Below are 16,343 nucleotides of genomic sequence, written 5' to 3'. Positions count from 1 at the left end.
AGGAGAGAAATAGGCAGTGGAGTTTGATTGGAACTTTAAGGGAGAGGGAGATGGAGGTGGGTAAGTCTCTTGATCCAACTCTATACTCTTACACCCCTTTCCCCACAAAATAAGTGTGTGCATTGTTTTTTAAATACAGGTAGACCCGCTCAATATGAGCGATTGGGTGTATTCCCACTGCCACTGAACTCACCTCCAGAGAGCGAGTCTGCCTTTCTGTCAGCTGGTGTGTCTGTGTGTGTGTTGATGTGTGTGTTGTCTTGTTGGTGCATCCATGCAATGTCACTGACAGGCAGGAGAGCAGGTAAACAGCAGAAAGCAGTGGGTTTAGAGAACTTTGAAAACTTTTCAGTGGTTTCTTCACTTTATTCTTCTGGTACTTTATTAGTCCCCCTTTCAAACTTGGTGCAGACTAATTTGGAAGACTTTTTTAGCTCTGCTTAGGAGGAGATATACGGTAATGAGTGATTTTGAGTCGTTCCATCTCACCGGTTAAGGGGCTGGAATTACTGCGTTCACCCGGGTGTTGCATTCCCATTACTGCCGATCGGAGCCAAAGGCAATAAAAATCTGCGACTGCTGCAGAGTCATTTGACCAAGGTGTGAATGCCGATTGTACTTATTCCCATTGCATTAAAAAGCCAGATGTTAGTGGGTGTTAGTCAGTTTTCTTTGCAGTGGGAATGAGGCTTTTGTGTCTGTGATGGCAGGCAATACAAAAATGTAGAAGTGCAGTCTGTAGTTCCAGAAAGAGTGCAAGAGCCGCTGAAAGTCTGCCAAATGACGTAAATTCTATCATTTGGCAGAGTTTGGCAGTGCCCTTTTTATGGCAAATGGTTCCAATGTACTCTGTGAGGGATCTCCCAAAGAAGCAGTGAGAATTCTGCTGTCATTAACATGACGGTGTAGTGAACACTAATGCATTCACTGATGTACTTCAGTGACCACACTGTATTAATAAAGACTTGTTTAAGTAGAGCTTACCGTCTGATTGGGTGGTGACGCTAACGGTCTCTGGTGCGGTCCCTGGTCCGTAGCGGTTGATCGCCAAAACTCGAACTGTGTACTCTGTGAACTTATTAAGTCCCTCCATCTTGTAGTTGAGTCCGTTCACCTCGACACTCTGAACACAAACACAGAGGAGCGATTACACTTTGGCTGTTTGCTATTGCTTAACCCTTTGAAACCTGAGCAAAATTGTCTTGATTTCTTTGAAAAACATAGAAAGAAGGCAATGAGCATCTTAAAAAGAAATGACCCAAAAAATGAGCAAGAAATCAGTAAAAAGTACAAAAATTACCAGAGAATTTGCCCAAAAAATGGGGAATTAAAAAAGAAAAAACAAAATCAAGAAAATAACCTGAAAAAATGCTTAAAATATTATACAAATTCTGTAAAATATTTTAAATGTATACTGCATGTATACTAAATGAGCATTAACGATGTAGTTTAGTTTAAGATGTTCTACCTAGCTTTTAAAAAAAAAAACATTTTTAAATGACTAATATCTTGCAAATTGCAGGACATTTCTTGCCAAGTTGTCAATACCTTCTCCCCCATGTTTTTGAAAGAAATCAAACCAGTTTGCTTAGGGTTCAAAGGTTTTAATAATTGTAAAAGGAATCTCAAATCAGCACGAGAAAAGTGACAGTGATCCAGGTTTCAAAGGGTTAGGGATTTTGGCCTGGTCCACACGTACATGGGCATATTTGAAAACGTAGCATTTTTCTATCAATTTTGGCCTTTTGCCCACACTCAAACTGTGTTTTAGATCACTGAAAACATACTTTGTGTAAAATGAGACGTGGCTTGAGACATCAGAGTTTTTATCTCCTTTATGAGGCATCACAAAGGAGACAGCATTTCATGCAATGGCGGATATGACCGAAATAGTCCTGGTTCATACTTTGCTAAGAAGACGTTTTACAAGTTTACACATAAATATTCAGTTTTTCTTTCATTATATTGAGGATTAGATGCATCAGAGTGTACTACTGGGTAGACTTCCAGTAATAGCTTTTTTAAAGCTTCCGACTGGCCAACAATTTCTTCTTTGCATTGCTTTAGGGTTAGGGTTATATTGCTGAAAGTTTGTATGCTTTTGGTAGCACTCCAATCGTGTTCTTACCCTGAATCCTGTTTTCAAATATACAGGTCTATGCAGTCAAGGCCTGGGTTATAATTCTCAGGAAAAGGGTTTGTGACAAAAGTTGCATTCAGAGGTTTTTAGACTCCACAAAGCGCCTGGTGTTCTGATAGGACGTTATGCAGCAGCAGTGATGGTGCTCACCTGTTCCTTGCCGGACGGGCTCTCGGTCCACAGCAGTCTGTAGCCCAGCACCGGGCCGTTTGGTTGGCTGGGAGGCTCCCAGCTCACCTGGACCGAGGTGGGAGACAGAGCCTCAGCTTGGAGAGACTCCACCCTGTTGGGAACCTGGACTGTAGAGACACAGAGACAACAAACTGCTCAACCACCCAGCAAAAAACGCTTGAAAAGACGTCATTGACATACGTCTAAAAAACGTTTGGAATTGGTTGCAAAAGGGAATGGTGAAATTACGTCTTTGTTAGGTTGTTGAAAAGATGTCTAAATGATGACATCTAAAGTTGGTTGAAAAGTTAGAGGTGAAAAGCCATCTATTTTAGGTTTGTTGAAAAGACATCTAAATGATGACATCCCTCCAACTCTAAATTTGGTTGAAAAGTGAAAGGTGAAAAGACATCTTCAAAAAGACACCCTTTAGGTCTTAATATGAAAACAATGTAAACCCTGATTTCAACCATGAATTCATGACTGTATATTAATTAAAATTAATATACAATGCTAAATTTTTCACACAGTATAATGTATAATCGTGAATTCATGGTTGATATAAGGTTTGTTTTTTTACTGTCAAAATGAGACAACTGAAAAAGAAGTGCCATTAAAACATTTATTGATATAACAAACAAAATATGTCTACATTTAATGCTATGTACAATAAAAGACATTAAGTATCCCCTCAACGCATCTGTTATAATCAAAAACAAAAAAGGGGGAATATCTACCAAATAAATATATAAAAAAAACCAACACATAATACGTATTCCATTTTTTATTTAATGAGTTGTAGGTATAGCGTCTACTGCCAGACTTTGCACGAACATGATCCAGGTTAACTGCCATTGTGTGAGAAACTTCATGCTCTGTGAATTTGCTTTACCATGGTTCGACAGCAACTGCAATGAAAGAGAAAATATATTTTAATCAACCTTTGTTTAATCCTTGTTACACAATAAAATCAAAAATAAATTGTGTGAAAAAAGATACACATATATATAAATATATACATGTATATACTGTATATATATGTATATATCTGTATGTATAGAGTTACTGCTCAAGCACTTTACATTAACTCGCTTTTACTCAGTCAAAATGGTTTTGTTTACATCCATTTGACAACCAAAAAAAAAAAAAAAACACAGAAAGTTATAACAGTTTGTACCTTTTGCAAAGGTGTACAGCGTCGTTGGTTGACAGGCCCTTTTTGAGCCACAGCCCTTCATGAATTGCGATGAGTTGGTCAACAGCCTGAAAAAGAAAAGGATATAGGGAGGTCCAAGATGTCTGTGTGAAAAAATGGAGAATTTAAGCTTCAATCAAAAAACAACAACAACAACAAAAAAACAGTGAAATTGATAATCTTTTTCTATTTTCAGACTGCTAAATCCACATGCTTGGATCCCATGACACACGAGTAATGGGGTTACGTCAATGGAGTTTGTTTGTTTCCATAAACTAGTGCATTTAGGCGCTAGTATTAAACACTATTCTCTGGCTTTTCAGCGTGTTTATTTGGAATTTGGATGTGGAATAAATGTTTTGTTTTGGGGGTTTTTTACCAAAAAAACACAGATGCTAATGAGCATCTGATCAGAAATTATTTATTACTAAATGCATATCTGCCTCTATCATGAGCAAATATAAAAATGATCAAATAAATTTGTAACAGCATCATACACTATGAATCAAAGCAGATTTGATCATTCAGCAACAATATCTTACTAATAACCAGAATTACAACAATAAATACTTCCTGCTATATGGCTTAAAATTAAAGGAGTAATTAAGTTATAAGTTGAAAACTCACCAAATGAGAAGGGTCCGTGTTGAAAGACAGCAGTCCAGAAAGTGCCAGAAAGTTAACAGTTCCAGGGTTAATGGTTCAGAGAATTCAAAATCTGGGTCCACGGTATGCACGTGATGTTTTCCCTTTCTCTCGCTGACAGGCGCAGTAGGCGGGGTTAGTCTCAGTTACTTCACTCTCTCAAAAGCTCTTCAATAGTAAATAATAAATATTATTAAATGGCTCTGACTTTCACCACATGTCCAACCTGGGCAATTTGCATTTGTCTCCATGAAACAAAAACACATCTGGATGACAAATGTGTAACACTGGAACTGATCTAAAAGGAGTTATTTATGTTCATCCATATAATGTCCATAAGCAGTGTGTATATTTATTAGTGCTGGGCCGTTAACGGCGTTAACGTGCTGCGTTAACGCGGGATTCTTATCGTGCGATAAGGAAATTATCGCGCGATAAACTATTCACTAAGTTGGGTCTATACAGTGAGCAAGGCACCAATTTCACTTTGTTGTTTAAGCGCGGATGTATACCTGGTCGAATTACGCGGAGGGGGCGCGAACAAGGCGGAAGCTGGTCTGCCTGAGTGACTGGAGTGATTGGCTCAAGCCGTGTCACAAAGCTGCTGACTGTTAATGGTCTTCTTCATGACCTCTAATGTAGGCCCACAGTTCAGTTAGGGTCATGTTATCAGAGGCTGTGCCCTCTGCTGTTCATTCCAGTTAGCAGGAAAAAGCTTTTTCCACATGGAGACAGAACCCGTGTTCCTAAATGTCTGTGTTTAACAAAATAAAAAAAAGTTAAACACCAAAGTAAATCTTATGGAACATTATTTTTCTTTACCAAATATTATAGTAGAACAGCTTTCTCAAGCATTTTGTGATGCATTTTCATCATTTAGATAGATAGATATTATTTTGAATGTCTTTGGCAAAATTCAAATCTATAATTTTAATCTAGATTAATCTAGATTAACTACAGGATTGCAGTGAGATTAATCTAGATTAAAAAAAATAATCTATGCCCAGCACTAATATTTATATTTATATATTTCAGTTTGTAGTGCTGAATGTGATCCAAAAAAGATGCTAGTCTAAATTACGATCAAAACAAACAAGCTACAGCCTTTCAACGTCTATGTTTGGGCTCAATTAGGACCAAAAGGATGGTCTAAAAAATGTCAAATTTTTTTTGGGCTAAATCAGGATGAAGTCAGCCTGTCTGAACAACCCAAATTTTCAGTCTCTTTTTGGGCTAAATCAGGACCAAGTTGAACAATCTAAACGCAGCCCTGTTTTGAATGTCTTTTTTTGGGCTAAATTAGGACTGATTAGATTTGGACCAAAAAAAGACGTCCAAAAGATGTCCGGTGCTCGGTGTACACACACACAAACACTGATACTATAACTGCTACTATAACTAATGCTATTACACCTACATCTAATGCAAATAATGTTCACAACAAAATCAGTGTCCCAGACTCTGTACAAAAGTTATTTTCGATACAAGAGAGCAAATATGATCTGAGAGGTGTTTGTAAGTTTACTGTACAAAAAGCTAAAAAGGGTATTAAAAGGAGGTGCATTTCTATTATCATGGCAAATTTATGGAATGATGCAAGTATAAGTTTAAAAATGTGTATTTAACTTTTGGTTTTCAAAAGAATGGTTTGTAAAGCAATTTTTGAAGGTTACAAGTCAAGAATAAGTTTTTGTTGGGTTATTTTTTCATTCTGAAGGGTAGGTTGAGCATATATAAGCATTTTGCTTCTGCCTAAGCCTGTTCAGTCACTACATCAAACACACTGTCGTAGTGTTGTATTTTAGTTATACTAACCATACTGTTTGTATTTATTGTATTATGTATGATGCCTGAATAGAGCACTACTACTACTACTACTACTACTACTACTACTACTACTACTACTACTACTACCATTACTTCAGGGACTGAGACCAACTGGCCCATTTCATCTTCGTCCAAGAATACTGTACCACTTGTCATGTCTCACTACATGTATCTTCTGTCCCTTCCTTCTCTTTCTCTAGTGTTAACCAGTGGCAGCTGTGGATGTATCATGCAACCACTGCTGTTGTGAGCTGAGATGCTATCAGAGGAATGTTTTTTTTTTCCAAAGATGGTGAAGGCATGACATGCCCTTTTCTGCCTTACTCTGTCTCTGACTGACTTACCCTGAAATTCTTACCCTCACCAAATTCACTTCTCAGGCTGAGTTTATATCAGGATATATCAGGCTGATATATCCCATTTTTTAGTCTCGAAAATAAGTCGACATCCAAAAACAGTGGGTCCCATAAGATGACATCATCATTGATTTTTGTTAACATTATATATCTGTTTTTACAGACTGAGCTGTGTAAGGTTAGTGAAGTGCATTTTGAACACAGTGCTGCATCCAAGTAGGGGTAAAAAAACAATATTAATTCATCATTGTACAGTGTAATAACCTGTGTTGCTTAAGACTGGTATTGTTTGCCTTAAATAAAATGCATTCAAAACTTCTTTTTGCACATTTCTTCAACTTCCTTAGGCTGCACAATTAGTAGATCTTGCCAAAAAATATTTTTACACCTATGCAGTCCCTTTAACAATAATATATATAATAATATTAATATTATTATTAATAATAATAAACCTCTAATTTAATAAAGAAAACAATTATGTTAGGTGTGTTTTAACAGAAACAACGGGATTCAACAGATTACATGTTAAAAAAAAAAGTCTTAAAAGTCTTTTTGCACTGAGAAAAGGGAATCCTCTAGGTTGTTTCCCCATGCAAAATACACCTGGGTTTAAAATTCATTTAAGCTACTTTATTTTAGGGGTTTAGTGAAGGCGAGTCATTTTTTAACCTTAGGACAAGTGGTGCATCCAGAAAGTTAAGACAACACAAGGGTCAAATTAGCCTTGTAAAACCCACAGGAGCTTCTGGTGACTTGTGCAAAGTATTGATTGTATATTTGTGTGTGTGTGTGTGTGTGTGTGTGTGTGTGTGTGTGTGTGTGTGTGTGCATGTGTGCATGTGCATATGTGTGTGTGCATGTTTGTGTGTGTCTTACGGTCAGGTTTGGTGGTGATCCTCAGGGGGGCGGAGCTCTCTCCTGGCCCCATGTCGTTGTAAGCGATGACTCTGAAGCTGTAGCTCTCCTCTGGTTTCAGGTTCGACACGGTCAGCTCCAGAGACTCGGGCTCCGACACGTTCACCGACCGCTCCCTGACAGAGGAAAACACAACATCACACACTGTACCACTTATATTACAAATCAACAATGTACACTTTTATAATTTTTTTTAAATAATATTTTTATTATCACCATGTCACATTTTATTAATTTCTGTTATTTATTTAATTTTTCCATTTTTTTATTGCTAATCCTACTATGAAAATCCAACGGTGGACGTTTAAAAAAGAATCCAGTTTTATTTTGTAGGCATACAGATAATCTAAACTGTAATCGGATGTAATCTGTGTAATCCAGCAGCGACTGCAGCTAATCCTCAGATTACAGCACCTCTGCAGCCTCTCGGTCCTCAACTGATCACCAAATCAGTGAGGAGACAGCTGCAAAGATTAGCATGTTTCCTCTGCAGCGTCAAACACACAGCTACTTCCTCTGCTTAGCACACAGCAAGAAAAGTGAAAAATACTTTTGGAACTATTTTAGACTAAATCCTGGAGCTATTTTTATCTTCCTAATAAAAATAAAGGAAATTTCATCTTAAAATTGTGTTCCACTGTGATTAGTATTAATAAAAACGCTGTAGGGGTTCTCACATTGATCTCAGTGCAGTTTTTTTTTAAATTATTTTTTTATCTGGATTTTATCCGGTGAGAAGCACAAAACAACAAAAACAGATTGTAACTGATGCTTCATTCAGAGAAACTCTACAAATAATTTAATCACAGTGTGAAAGATTTCTGAGATTTAGAAAAAAAAGTTTATCTTGAACATTAATCCAAACTTAATAAAAAACAATTGTATTTTTTAACTTCACAGACAATTAAATGCTGAGATGCTCTATTTAAGCATCTCTGAAGGACTTATTTATTTATTTATTGTATTATGTATTATGATAAACTAATCAGTCACTAATAAAAAATATCACTAATAATTTAAAATAAATAAATCAATTAAATCAAATTAAAAAGAAACATATGAAAAAAAGAAAAAAGATGATTTAAATTTTAAGTTAACCATAAATATATTAATAAAAAATATATAAATCATTTTCCTATTTTTAAAATCATTTTCAACATAAAATAATCAGTGCCCATCTTTTTTTTTAAAAAAAAGAAACTGATCTTCATGTCACCTTTTCCTAATATTTTGCCAAGTTGCTCATTGCCTTTTTAGCAATGTTTCAGAAAAACATTTGCTAAGATATCAACGGTTGAAATTAAACCCAAAGGCATCTGAACGCACCACTAGAAATCTGATGTCATTCCTGGTTTCATAGGGTTAATATATGGCTTTGGTGATTTTTCTTTACTTTTTTTAAAAAACACCACAAACAGAATTTCCAATTCAACATACTTCCATACAGTACATTACAATCTGTTGATTAAATGCTAAAAATCCCATCTTGTTCAGTAAACAAGATGTAACATGTAAATCAGACAGCTTGGAAAGGGAAAGTTTGAGACATTTCAGGGACATCGTGTTCAGAGGTTAATCCTCTGTAGACTGTATATGTCATGCCAGTCTAGGTCAAAATATCTGTCTGTAGACCAACGTGTTGGACAGACAAACTGTCAGAGCAACAAATCGTCTAATATCATCATCTTCATCAGCACCAGCAGCAGCCGCAGAGAGACACAGAGGTTAAGGAAAATACAAGAGGTGAGAGGAGTTCTCAGGGTTTCTGAATCCATATTTTCTTCTGAGCTGCTGAGTAAAAAGGCAGAGAGGCCGAGCTGGGTGTAGAGTTAACCAGCAGGTCCGTGTCCGTCACACAGTGTGAGTCCTCTTTGCCCTTCTGAGGCCACAGTCTGAGGTCATTCAGTCTGCTCCAAAACAAATAATCCAGACAGAGGGAGACAGATCTGTCTCTGCTTCTATGTTCAACTCCTCATTTTCTTGGTGTTTTTTTCCCCCTTATTTTTCTCTGTTTGAGAACAGAGTGAGCAGAATCTCTCTCACCTCCTTCAGTTTCTACCTCGCTATTTATGATGTCCTTATGATACGACAGCAGCATTAACACATTTATCCTCAATTGTGACTGATTACACATGAACATCAACAAAAGGCTATAGCCTAAAAGAAATGAGGCTAAGATTTAGTCGACAGCTTCCAGACCACTGCAGTGGCAACAAGGAATCCTCTAGGAAACCCAGGTCTGCAGAATAAAACACACAACCACAGCATAACCAGTGTTACGTTACATTTGTGCATTTGATATCATATCATCATTTCTTAAGTGAAGTAGTTCAGCTGACATGTATATGAGCTCAGTTTGTCATCAAGAAGAGGAGGGGAGGTTTTTTTTACAATAAGGTTATTGTGAAATATCACAGTTACATACTGTAAAATTCTGGAAATAATCACAACATTTTCTGAATGACTGCATCACGTTTACAGTAAATTATTGTTAAGTATTACCGTTGCATCATGTAAAACCCTAGACATAATTCACAGTGAGTGTACAAAGACGCTTTGATTATCCTCAGGATTCACGGGATGTAATAGTTCACAATGAATGACTGTAAAAAGATACAGAAACTTACTGCAAAGAAATGCAACTAGCAAAAATGTATCTTCATCACTGTATTATTTTTACAGTCATCTACTGTGAAATATTAAAGTTACATCCTTTAAAATCCTGGAAATAATTAACAGTGCACTGTTTGAGACCAGTGACATTTCCAGCCATGTTTGTAGTGACAAATACAGGCATTTTAAGCCAAAACATTATCTTTTCCTCACTATAACCAAGTGGTTTCTGGGCCTAAACCTAACCACACATTAACCACAGTTTTGTCAAAACATGAAATTGAAAATTGAAATGGGAAGAATTGTAAAGTGTCAACATCTTTACTATGTGAAACATACAAATTTATCATATCTGTGGTTTGATACTGACATTTACTTCTAGCAAGCGGGTTGGTGATGAAGCATGATCAGAGACATAATCATGAATGATGTTTACCCATATGTAAATACAAAAACAACAGGAGCTGCATGACGATATATATACCTGTGTGTGTGTGTGTGTGTGTGAAAATTATATACATATATATATATATATATATATATATATATATATATATATATATATATATATATATATATATGTATATATGTATTCTGATTACATTACAAGGGAAAACAAGGAAGTGGTCCCAACCGGGCTTATAGGTCAGCAGGCTGGGGTGATGGATGGGTCACAAATTCATAGATTCTCCCGTGTCTTTCCCCAGGAGACGAGTGTTTATAACTGTGAGAGCTTTAACTGAACTTTGAGTCATATCAAGTGTGTCCTCGCCATGTTTCTTTTCCTAAACCAAACCACAGTCATTTTAATTGCGGAATTTTTTGGGGGTCACTACTCTGACAGATGAGATTCAATGGGTTAACCTGACCACCTTAACTGTACGTTAGTTACTTAACTTAACATTAACGATGTAACGTCAATCATAGGGTGCTTATTTGTAGGATACCGACTATTGTGTGTGCATTTTTGTAGGATATCATATGATCCATTCTATGAGGATATGTTGCACTATCACAGAACTGGTGGCCATTAACCTTATTTTACAATCAATGCCAGTGCTTTTTTTGTGTTTTTTTCATGTTATCTCCAGATGGACACTACAGTACAGTTAAGGTTAAGGATAGATTGTCGATATGCTATAAAGTTAGTTTTAACAGGATGGAAACTCTGATTTACACTGCAAGAAAGGGCAGAAATACCACTTGCCTATCCGATGTCTCGACCACCACACCTTCACTTTGTGCCAACATTTTGGACACACTACTTCCTGCGTTGGTGCTGGATGTAAATTTTGAGCCGCAGATCTGTCAAATATGGATAGATAATAATATGATAGAGAAGCGAGCAGCCACTGTCAGAGGGCTCTGGTGTCTTGGCCTGCTGAGAGGAGTTTTATCTACAGTCATTAAAATCCGCAGAGGCCGAGTCTGATGCAAACCAACAGCTGTTCCAGGTTTTATGTTAATATGTTTGAACTACTCTACTGTCAGGCGGTAGGCGACATGTACACCTGTGTAGCACCTGTGCACCTTTGTAGAGTGTCAGCATCTGTCTATAAGAACACGTGTTTTCATTTGACTGCTAACTGGATCCAGAGTGCCAGTATCTGGTGCGGTTTATACACACTTTATCACTAACAATAAGGCTATTGCTATTACTGCTGGTTGCCATGTAGCTGTTGCCATGTGTGAAATCGCTCCTTGTGATTGGCTGACCCTGTTTCAGGTGAAGATCAGAGAAAATCAACCTTGAAGCGACTAAAATACAAGCCAACCTTGTGTGTGTTCTGCTCCATTCAGTGATATGTTTTTATATGCTAAATTCCAAATCATTTAAAATTACATAAATCATTTCCCATAAAAACAGGCCTAGACGAGGTAAAGTACCACTGACACGCAAAATGATGGCAGTATGAGTACGCTAACATATTCTGAAAACAATAATAAGCAGTGTGACTTGCCAAGCTACGCCATGTAGGGACTCTGCCAAAAGCCTCTAAATAGGAAGTCAAAACTCATCTTTTCGTCCACGTAATTCTTTCTGCTTCCCTTCTTTTTCCATTTTTCTCTCTTGATCTCTCTCACTAATTCTCCATTTTATTTTCAATATATTTCCCGGAAGTCATTACAACTGACAAAAAAATTCATCCCCACTCTGCCATCCTGCCATCTCCCTTTCTCCTATAATCTTTCATTGTTTTCCCTCTACGTCTCTCTCTCCCTACCTCCCTCCCCTCTCGTTTTCTGCGAGTTATTAGCGCTGAAAAATCTCTGTATTTTTCTCTAAGTCATTACAACTGACAAAACCTCGGCCTCTGTTCCCTCTCTGAGTCATTAGGACTGACAGAATCTCTCTGTCGAATCGTTTCATGATGAAACTTCAGTGGCTCTTTTGTCCAGCGTAGCGTTCAGAGCCCTAAAACACTGCGGGCTGGTTAGTCCCTAAGGTAACAAAGCTTAAAAGCCTGGGTGTGGAAGCCTTCAGCTGGAGCCCTGACTGTCAGAGGTTACCATTTAACATCAGCGGGGGACTCGCCAACATGTCACCGAGAGCTTTTTCCACTAAATGTTCAGAGCCACTGTGTGCAGCAGAGCTGTGTGATCAAAGGGGAAAAGTGCTGTCTTGAACTTACTGTTAGTGTGTCCTTTGTACCTTTATGAGTCAACAGCACAGGGCTTCCTGTTAGACAGTGTTGTGGTTCACGCACCTTCAAGTCCATGTCATGTTAGGAGTGAGACTCTAAGGATAGTCTGGTCTAAATTGGAATATTTCAGCAATTACTGAACGGATTGTCATGAAATTTGGGACAGACATTCATGGTCCTCTGAGGATGAGTCCTAATGACTTTGGTTATCCCCTGAATTTTCCTCTAGTTCTACCGTAAGGTTCACAGTAGGCGGATTTCCATTAACCCTCAATTTGCAAAAATTTGAATTGTCAGTATAAAATACACCTGATGGAAACATGTCGGTTTCAAAAAATTTCCCATTTGTCGCAAAAAAGTTTTTTCGCTTACATGAGGTGGTATTTTAGGTGATTTGAAAAGGCCATAGTTTGCAAAACTGCAATAAAAACACTTTTTTGTCTTTTCTAGGTCACATGATGGTATGGATGTGCTTGTCAGTAGGAACTGGCTTACTCATGATGCAGCAGGAGCTACAAGAGGTGTTGTTGCGTCGCATAACTCTTTAAAAGTTAATCAGATCATCCAGAAGTTTTGAATCCACAATTCCTCTGTGAAATCATGGACTATCACCTCCCAGAAATCCCTTATACGTGCCTACTAAATGTTTGTGCAAATCTGTAATGGAAACCAGCTTATTGTTAGATTATCTCTTGGATAGATTACCATGAATTTATGGTACATACATTCATGTCCCCCTCAGAATGCAGCTCACTCACCAGAAGAAAACTGTAAGTTTCTGCAAACCATGAAAACATAGTACATGCATGCAATGATTTTTTCACGTCTCCTATTGTGTGTACAGTGTGGAGCCCCTTTGACTATAATTAAGCCTGTTGCATCTTTGTATAACCAAGTGTGAAAAATTATGGCTAAAAAAACATGAGATGGTATCACTGTTACATATTGAAGCAGTACAGTTTGCTCAGATTTGATAATTTTCTGAACTTTTCATCCCTAAAACTGATTTTTTTAATGCCTTCAAAATTTGGCTCCCGATATTTTATGCAAATTTATCGGCAGGAAAAATAGTGGTAGGAGCACCAGGAGCAGAAATAGCAATTGTAAAATCGCAGTGAGACAGGGCAGTCAGCATTTTCTATAAAAGACTCTAAAATGTGGAACACACAGCTGACCGAAATAAAGTAAACACAAGATATTAAGATTTTTAACAAAAGTGTTAAAGGTTGGCTGAAGCAAAATCTACGGTGGCCCTGAAGGCCAATAGCAATAAATATTCCAAAAGCCCAAAATATGTTTCACAAAACACAAATACGTTTCATAAAACACAAATACATTTCACAAAACACAAATACATTTCACAAAACATAAAAACCTTTCACAAAACAAAATAACAAAACACAAATACATTTGGCAAAACACAAAAACATTTCACAAAACACAAAATATATTTCACGAAACCGGAAAGGGTAAGACCATGGTACTTGTCTCTGATTGGACAAACTTGCGCCATTCTCGAACGTAATTTCCGGAGTATGTGTTTACAGCGCGAACAAAGCGGTTATTAAACTTTAATACACACAAGTATGTAAGCTACTAACACTTTGCATAAGTATTTACATTTCATATATGTCAGGATGTCTGTTGATCCCCTGGGGAAAAAATGGTGTTTGTGGTGTCAACACAAAATACTTAAAACGTGAAGCTAAAATGTGTAAGATAACGCATTTACGTTTGATATGCCAATTACAAAGTACAACATTGTTTAGACTCTCAGGTTTCTTGTTTGCCTCTCTTTAAAATAGGCATTTTTGGTGCATTGTTAAAGTAAAACTTAATTAGTGAAATCTTCATACAGTAAACTTCAGACAGCAGCTCACTGGTTATGCTATAAGGGATAGCTGACTTATATTTTAAGCAAAACATTTGGGAAAAAACAAACCTCTGTTTTCTGAAAAGTGACCACCAAGACTTGATACGTTGATTACTCATTGAGGACCTAAACAAATGGCTTCTGGCACTAGCATGATAATCGCTATGATGATGGCGAAGACTGGACTGTACAGCTGCCATAGCCCCGTTCTCGGTCCCACAGTCTGTGCAGAGTCTCATGGGAGCCACACCTACACTTCTGATGCAGTCAATAAAGTTGTTTTTTATCACTTCGGGGTTGTTGTTTTTTTGGTCCACATTTGAGCCACATTATTCTGTGGGAGAGCCCGTCTATACAACCAGATACGGCAAATCCAAAAGGTTTTAATTTGTCATACCCGTCTACATGACACAGGTAGTTCGGACTCATTGAATGGTAAGTGCGACAGATAAACCTGCAATGTTCCCGCAACAGGGTCCGGCATGGATTCAGCTGCCGGAGCATTTTCATGACGGTCTCACAAGTACCATGGTCCCACCCTTTCTGGTTTCGTGAAATGTATTTTGTGATCTGTGAAATGTTTTTGTGTTTTGTGAAATGTATCTGTGTTCTGTAAAATGTATTTTTGTTCTGTGAAATTTATTTGTTTTGTGAAATTTATTTTTGTTTCTGTGAAATGTATTTGTGTTTTGTGAAATGTATTTGTGTTCTGTGAAATGTATTTGTGTTTTGTGAAATATATTTTGCGCTTTTGAAATATTTATTACTATGGGCCTTCAGGGCCACCACAAAAATCAGATACGTGAGCATTTTTAACCTTTTCATGACTTATAGTTGAGTGTTGCAACTGTATGGGCAAAGCCTCTCTTTCTCCTCTTTGCCACTGCATAATGTTTGCAACAATACTCACTTAGCAGCAAAATCTAGGCACCAAAACACCCCCAGAAGTACACCGCACAACACACTGACTAGCCAAAACAAAAAAAAGGCCGCATGAATCTCAATCAAATGAGGTCTCCAGTTGATGACTTGAATCTCCAACTTTTAGGGGGCAGCCCTACCAAAGATCACAGCAGACCATTGTCCAAGACCAACAAAGAACAGAACTGGTTGGTTTTTAGTGAGTAATTTCTAATTTCTTGGCTTTTTTAGCCACCATATAGGAATGCTTTTGCTGTGTTCCCAAGTGGAAAAGTGCCCCTAAAACAGGGTATTTCAATTCAAAACATGATCTTCTACGAACCATCAAAAACCAAGTGGCTTTTGTGCTTTACCTAACCACAAGTCAACCACAGTGTTGCACCACCAACCCTTCAAAACTTCAGATTGCTGAATACTTTGGCAAAAGACCAAATACCTCATTCAGTAGAAAAACGCAAGCATTCAAAGTCTGAAAAAGTCAAAGATTTGTTGTACCAACCTCCAGGTTGGACACCACTGCCTTAGCGTCAGAATATATGTCTGACCAAATGGAGAACAAAAATTTTAAAAATGAAATTAAATAATTCCATCTTACCTCTCGACTCCGTCCTGGGAGTAATAAATGCCATAGGTCTGCACAGCTCCTCCGGTCTCCTCAGGGGGGCGCCAGCTGAGTCGGACAAATCGGCTGGACACTAGGACAGGGACCAGGTCGCGGGGGGCAGAGGGGAGGGCAACGCCTGGGCGGGGGGACACTGGTGGGGGATCAGAGGAGGAGGAGTAAGTCAAGGGGGTGCCAGAAGGAGCAGGAGGAGGGCGAGGAGGAGGAGCAGGTGTGTGGGTGGGTCTATACTGATTGGGCGTGGCCTCTGTTAACAGTTCATCCAGGGGGAGAGGGAGGGAGGGGAAGAGAGGGAAGGGAGGAGAAGCAGGGACAACCATGGGGGAGGTGGAGGGGAGGTGCAGGAGGCATTGCAACGAAAAAACAAAAGGAGCAGATGAGAAATGAGATGAGCAGATAACGAACGGAAAAGACGTGGAA

At 38.0% G+C, this 16,343-nt stretch overlaps 1 protein-coding gene across 2 annotated transcripts in view; it reads right to left on the bottom strand.

The window, feature by feature from the left end:
• Nucleotides 1-16,343, bottom strand: part of dcc (DCC netrin 1 receptor) — a 352,843-nt gene that overhangs the window by 138,358 nt on the left and 198,142 nt on the right. For both annotated transcript variants that reach the window (XM_088070760.1, XM_088070761.1), the window contains 4 exons: nucleotides 15,897-16,170; nucleotides 7,211-7,365; nucleotides 2,291-2,439; nucleotides 985-1,123 (listed from right to left, as the gene is read on the bottom strand). In XM_088070760.1, the coding sequence (XP_087926886.1) occupies nucleotides 985-1,123; nucleotides 2,291-2,439; nucleotides 7,211-7,365; nucleotides 15,897-16,170 (717 nt within the window). The remainder of the gene's footprint in view (nucleotides 1-984; nucleotides 1,124-2,290; nucleotides 2,440-7,210; nucleotides 7,366-15,896; nucleotides 16,171-16,343) is intronic.

The sequence above is a fragment of the Plectropomus leopardus genome, chromosome 20, assembly GCF_026936395.1.
Source record: "Plectropomus leopardus strain MGB_pleo_1.0 chromosome 20, ASM2693639v1, whole genome shotgun sequence".
NCBI classification, from domain to species: Eukaryota; Metazoa; Chordata; class Actinopteri; order Perciformes; family Serranidae; genus Plectropomus; species Plectropomus leopardus.
Note: the sequence above shows the minus strand (reverse complement) of the source record. Positions and strands in the feature narration are given on the sequence as shown.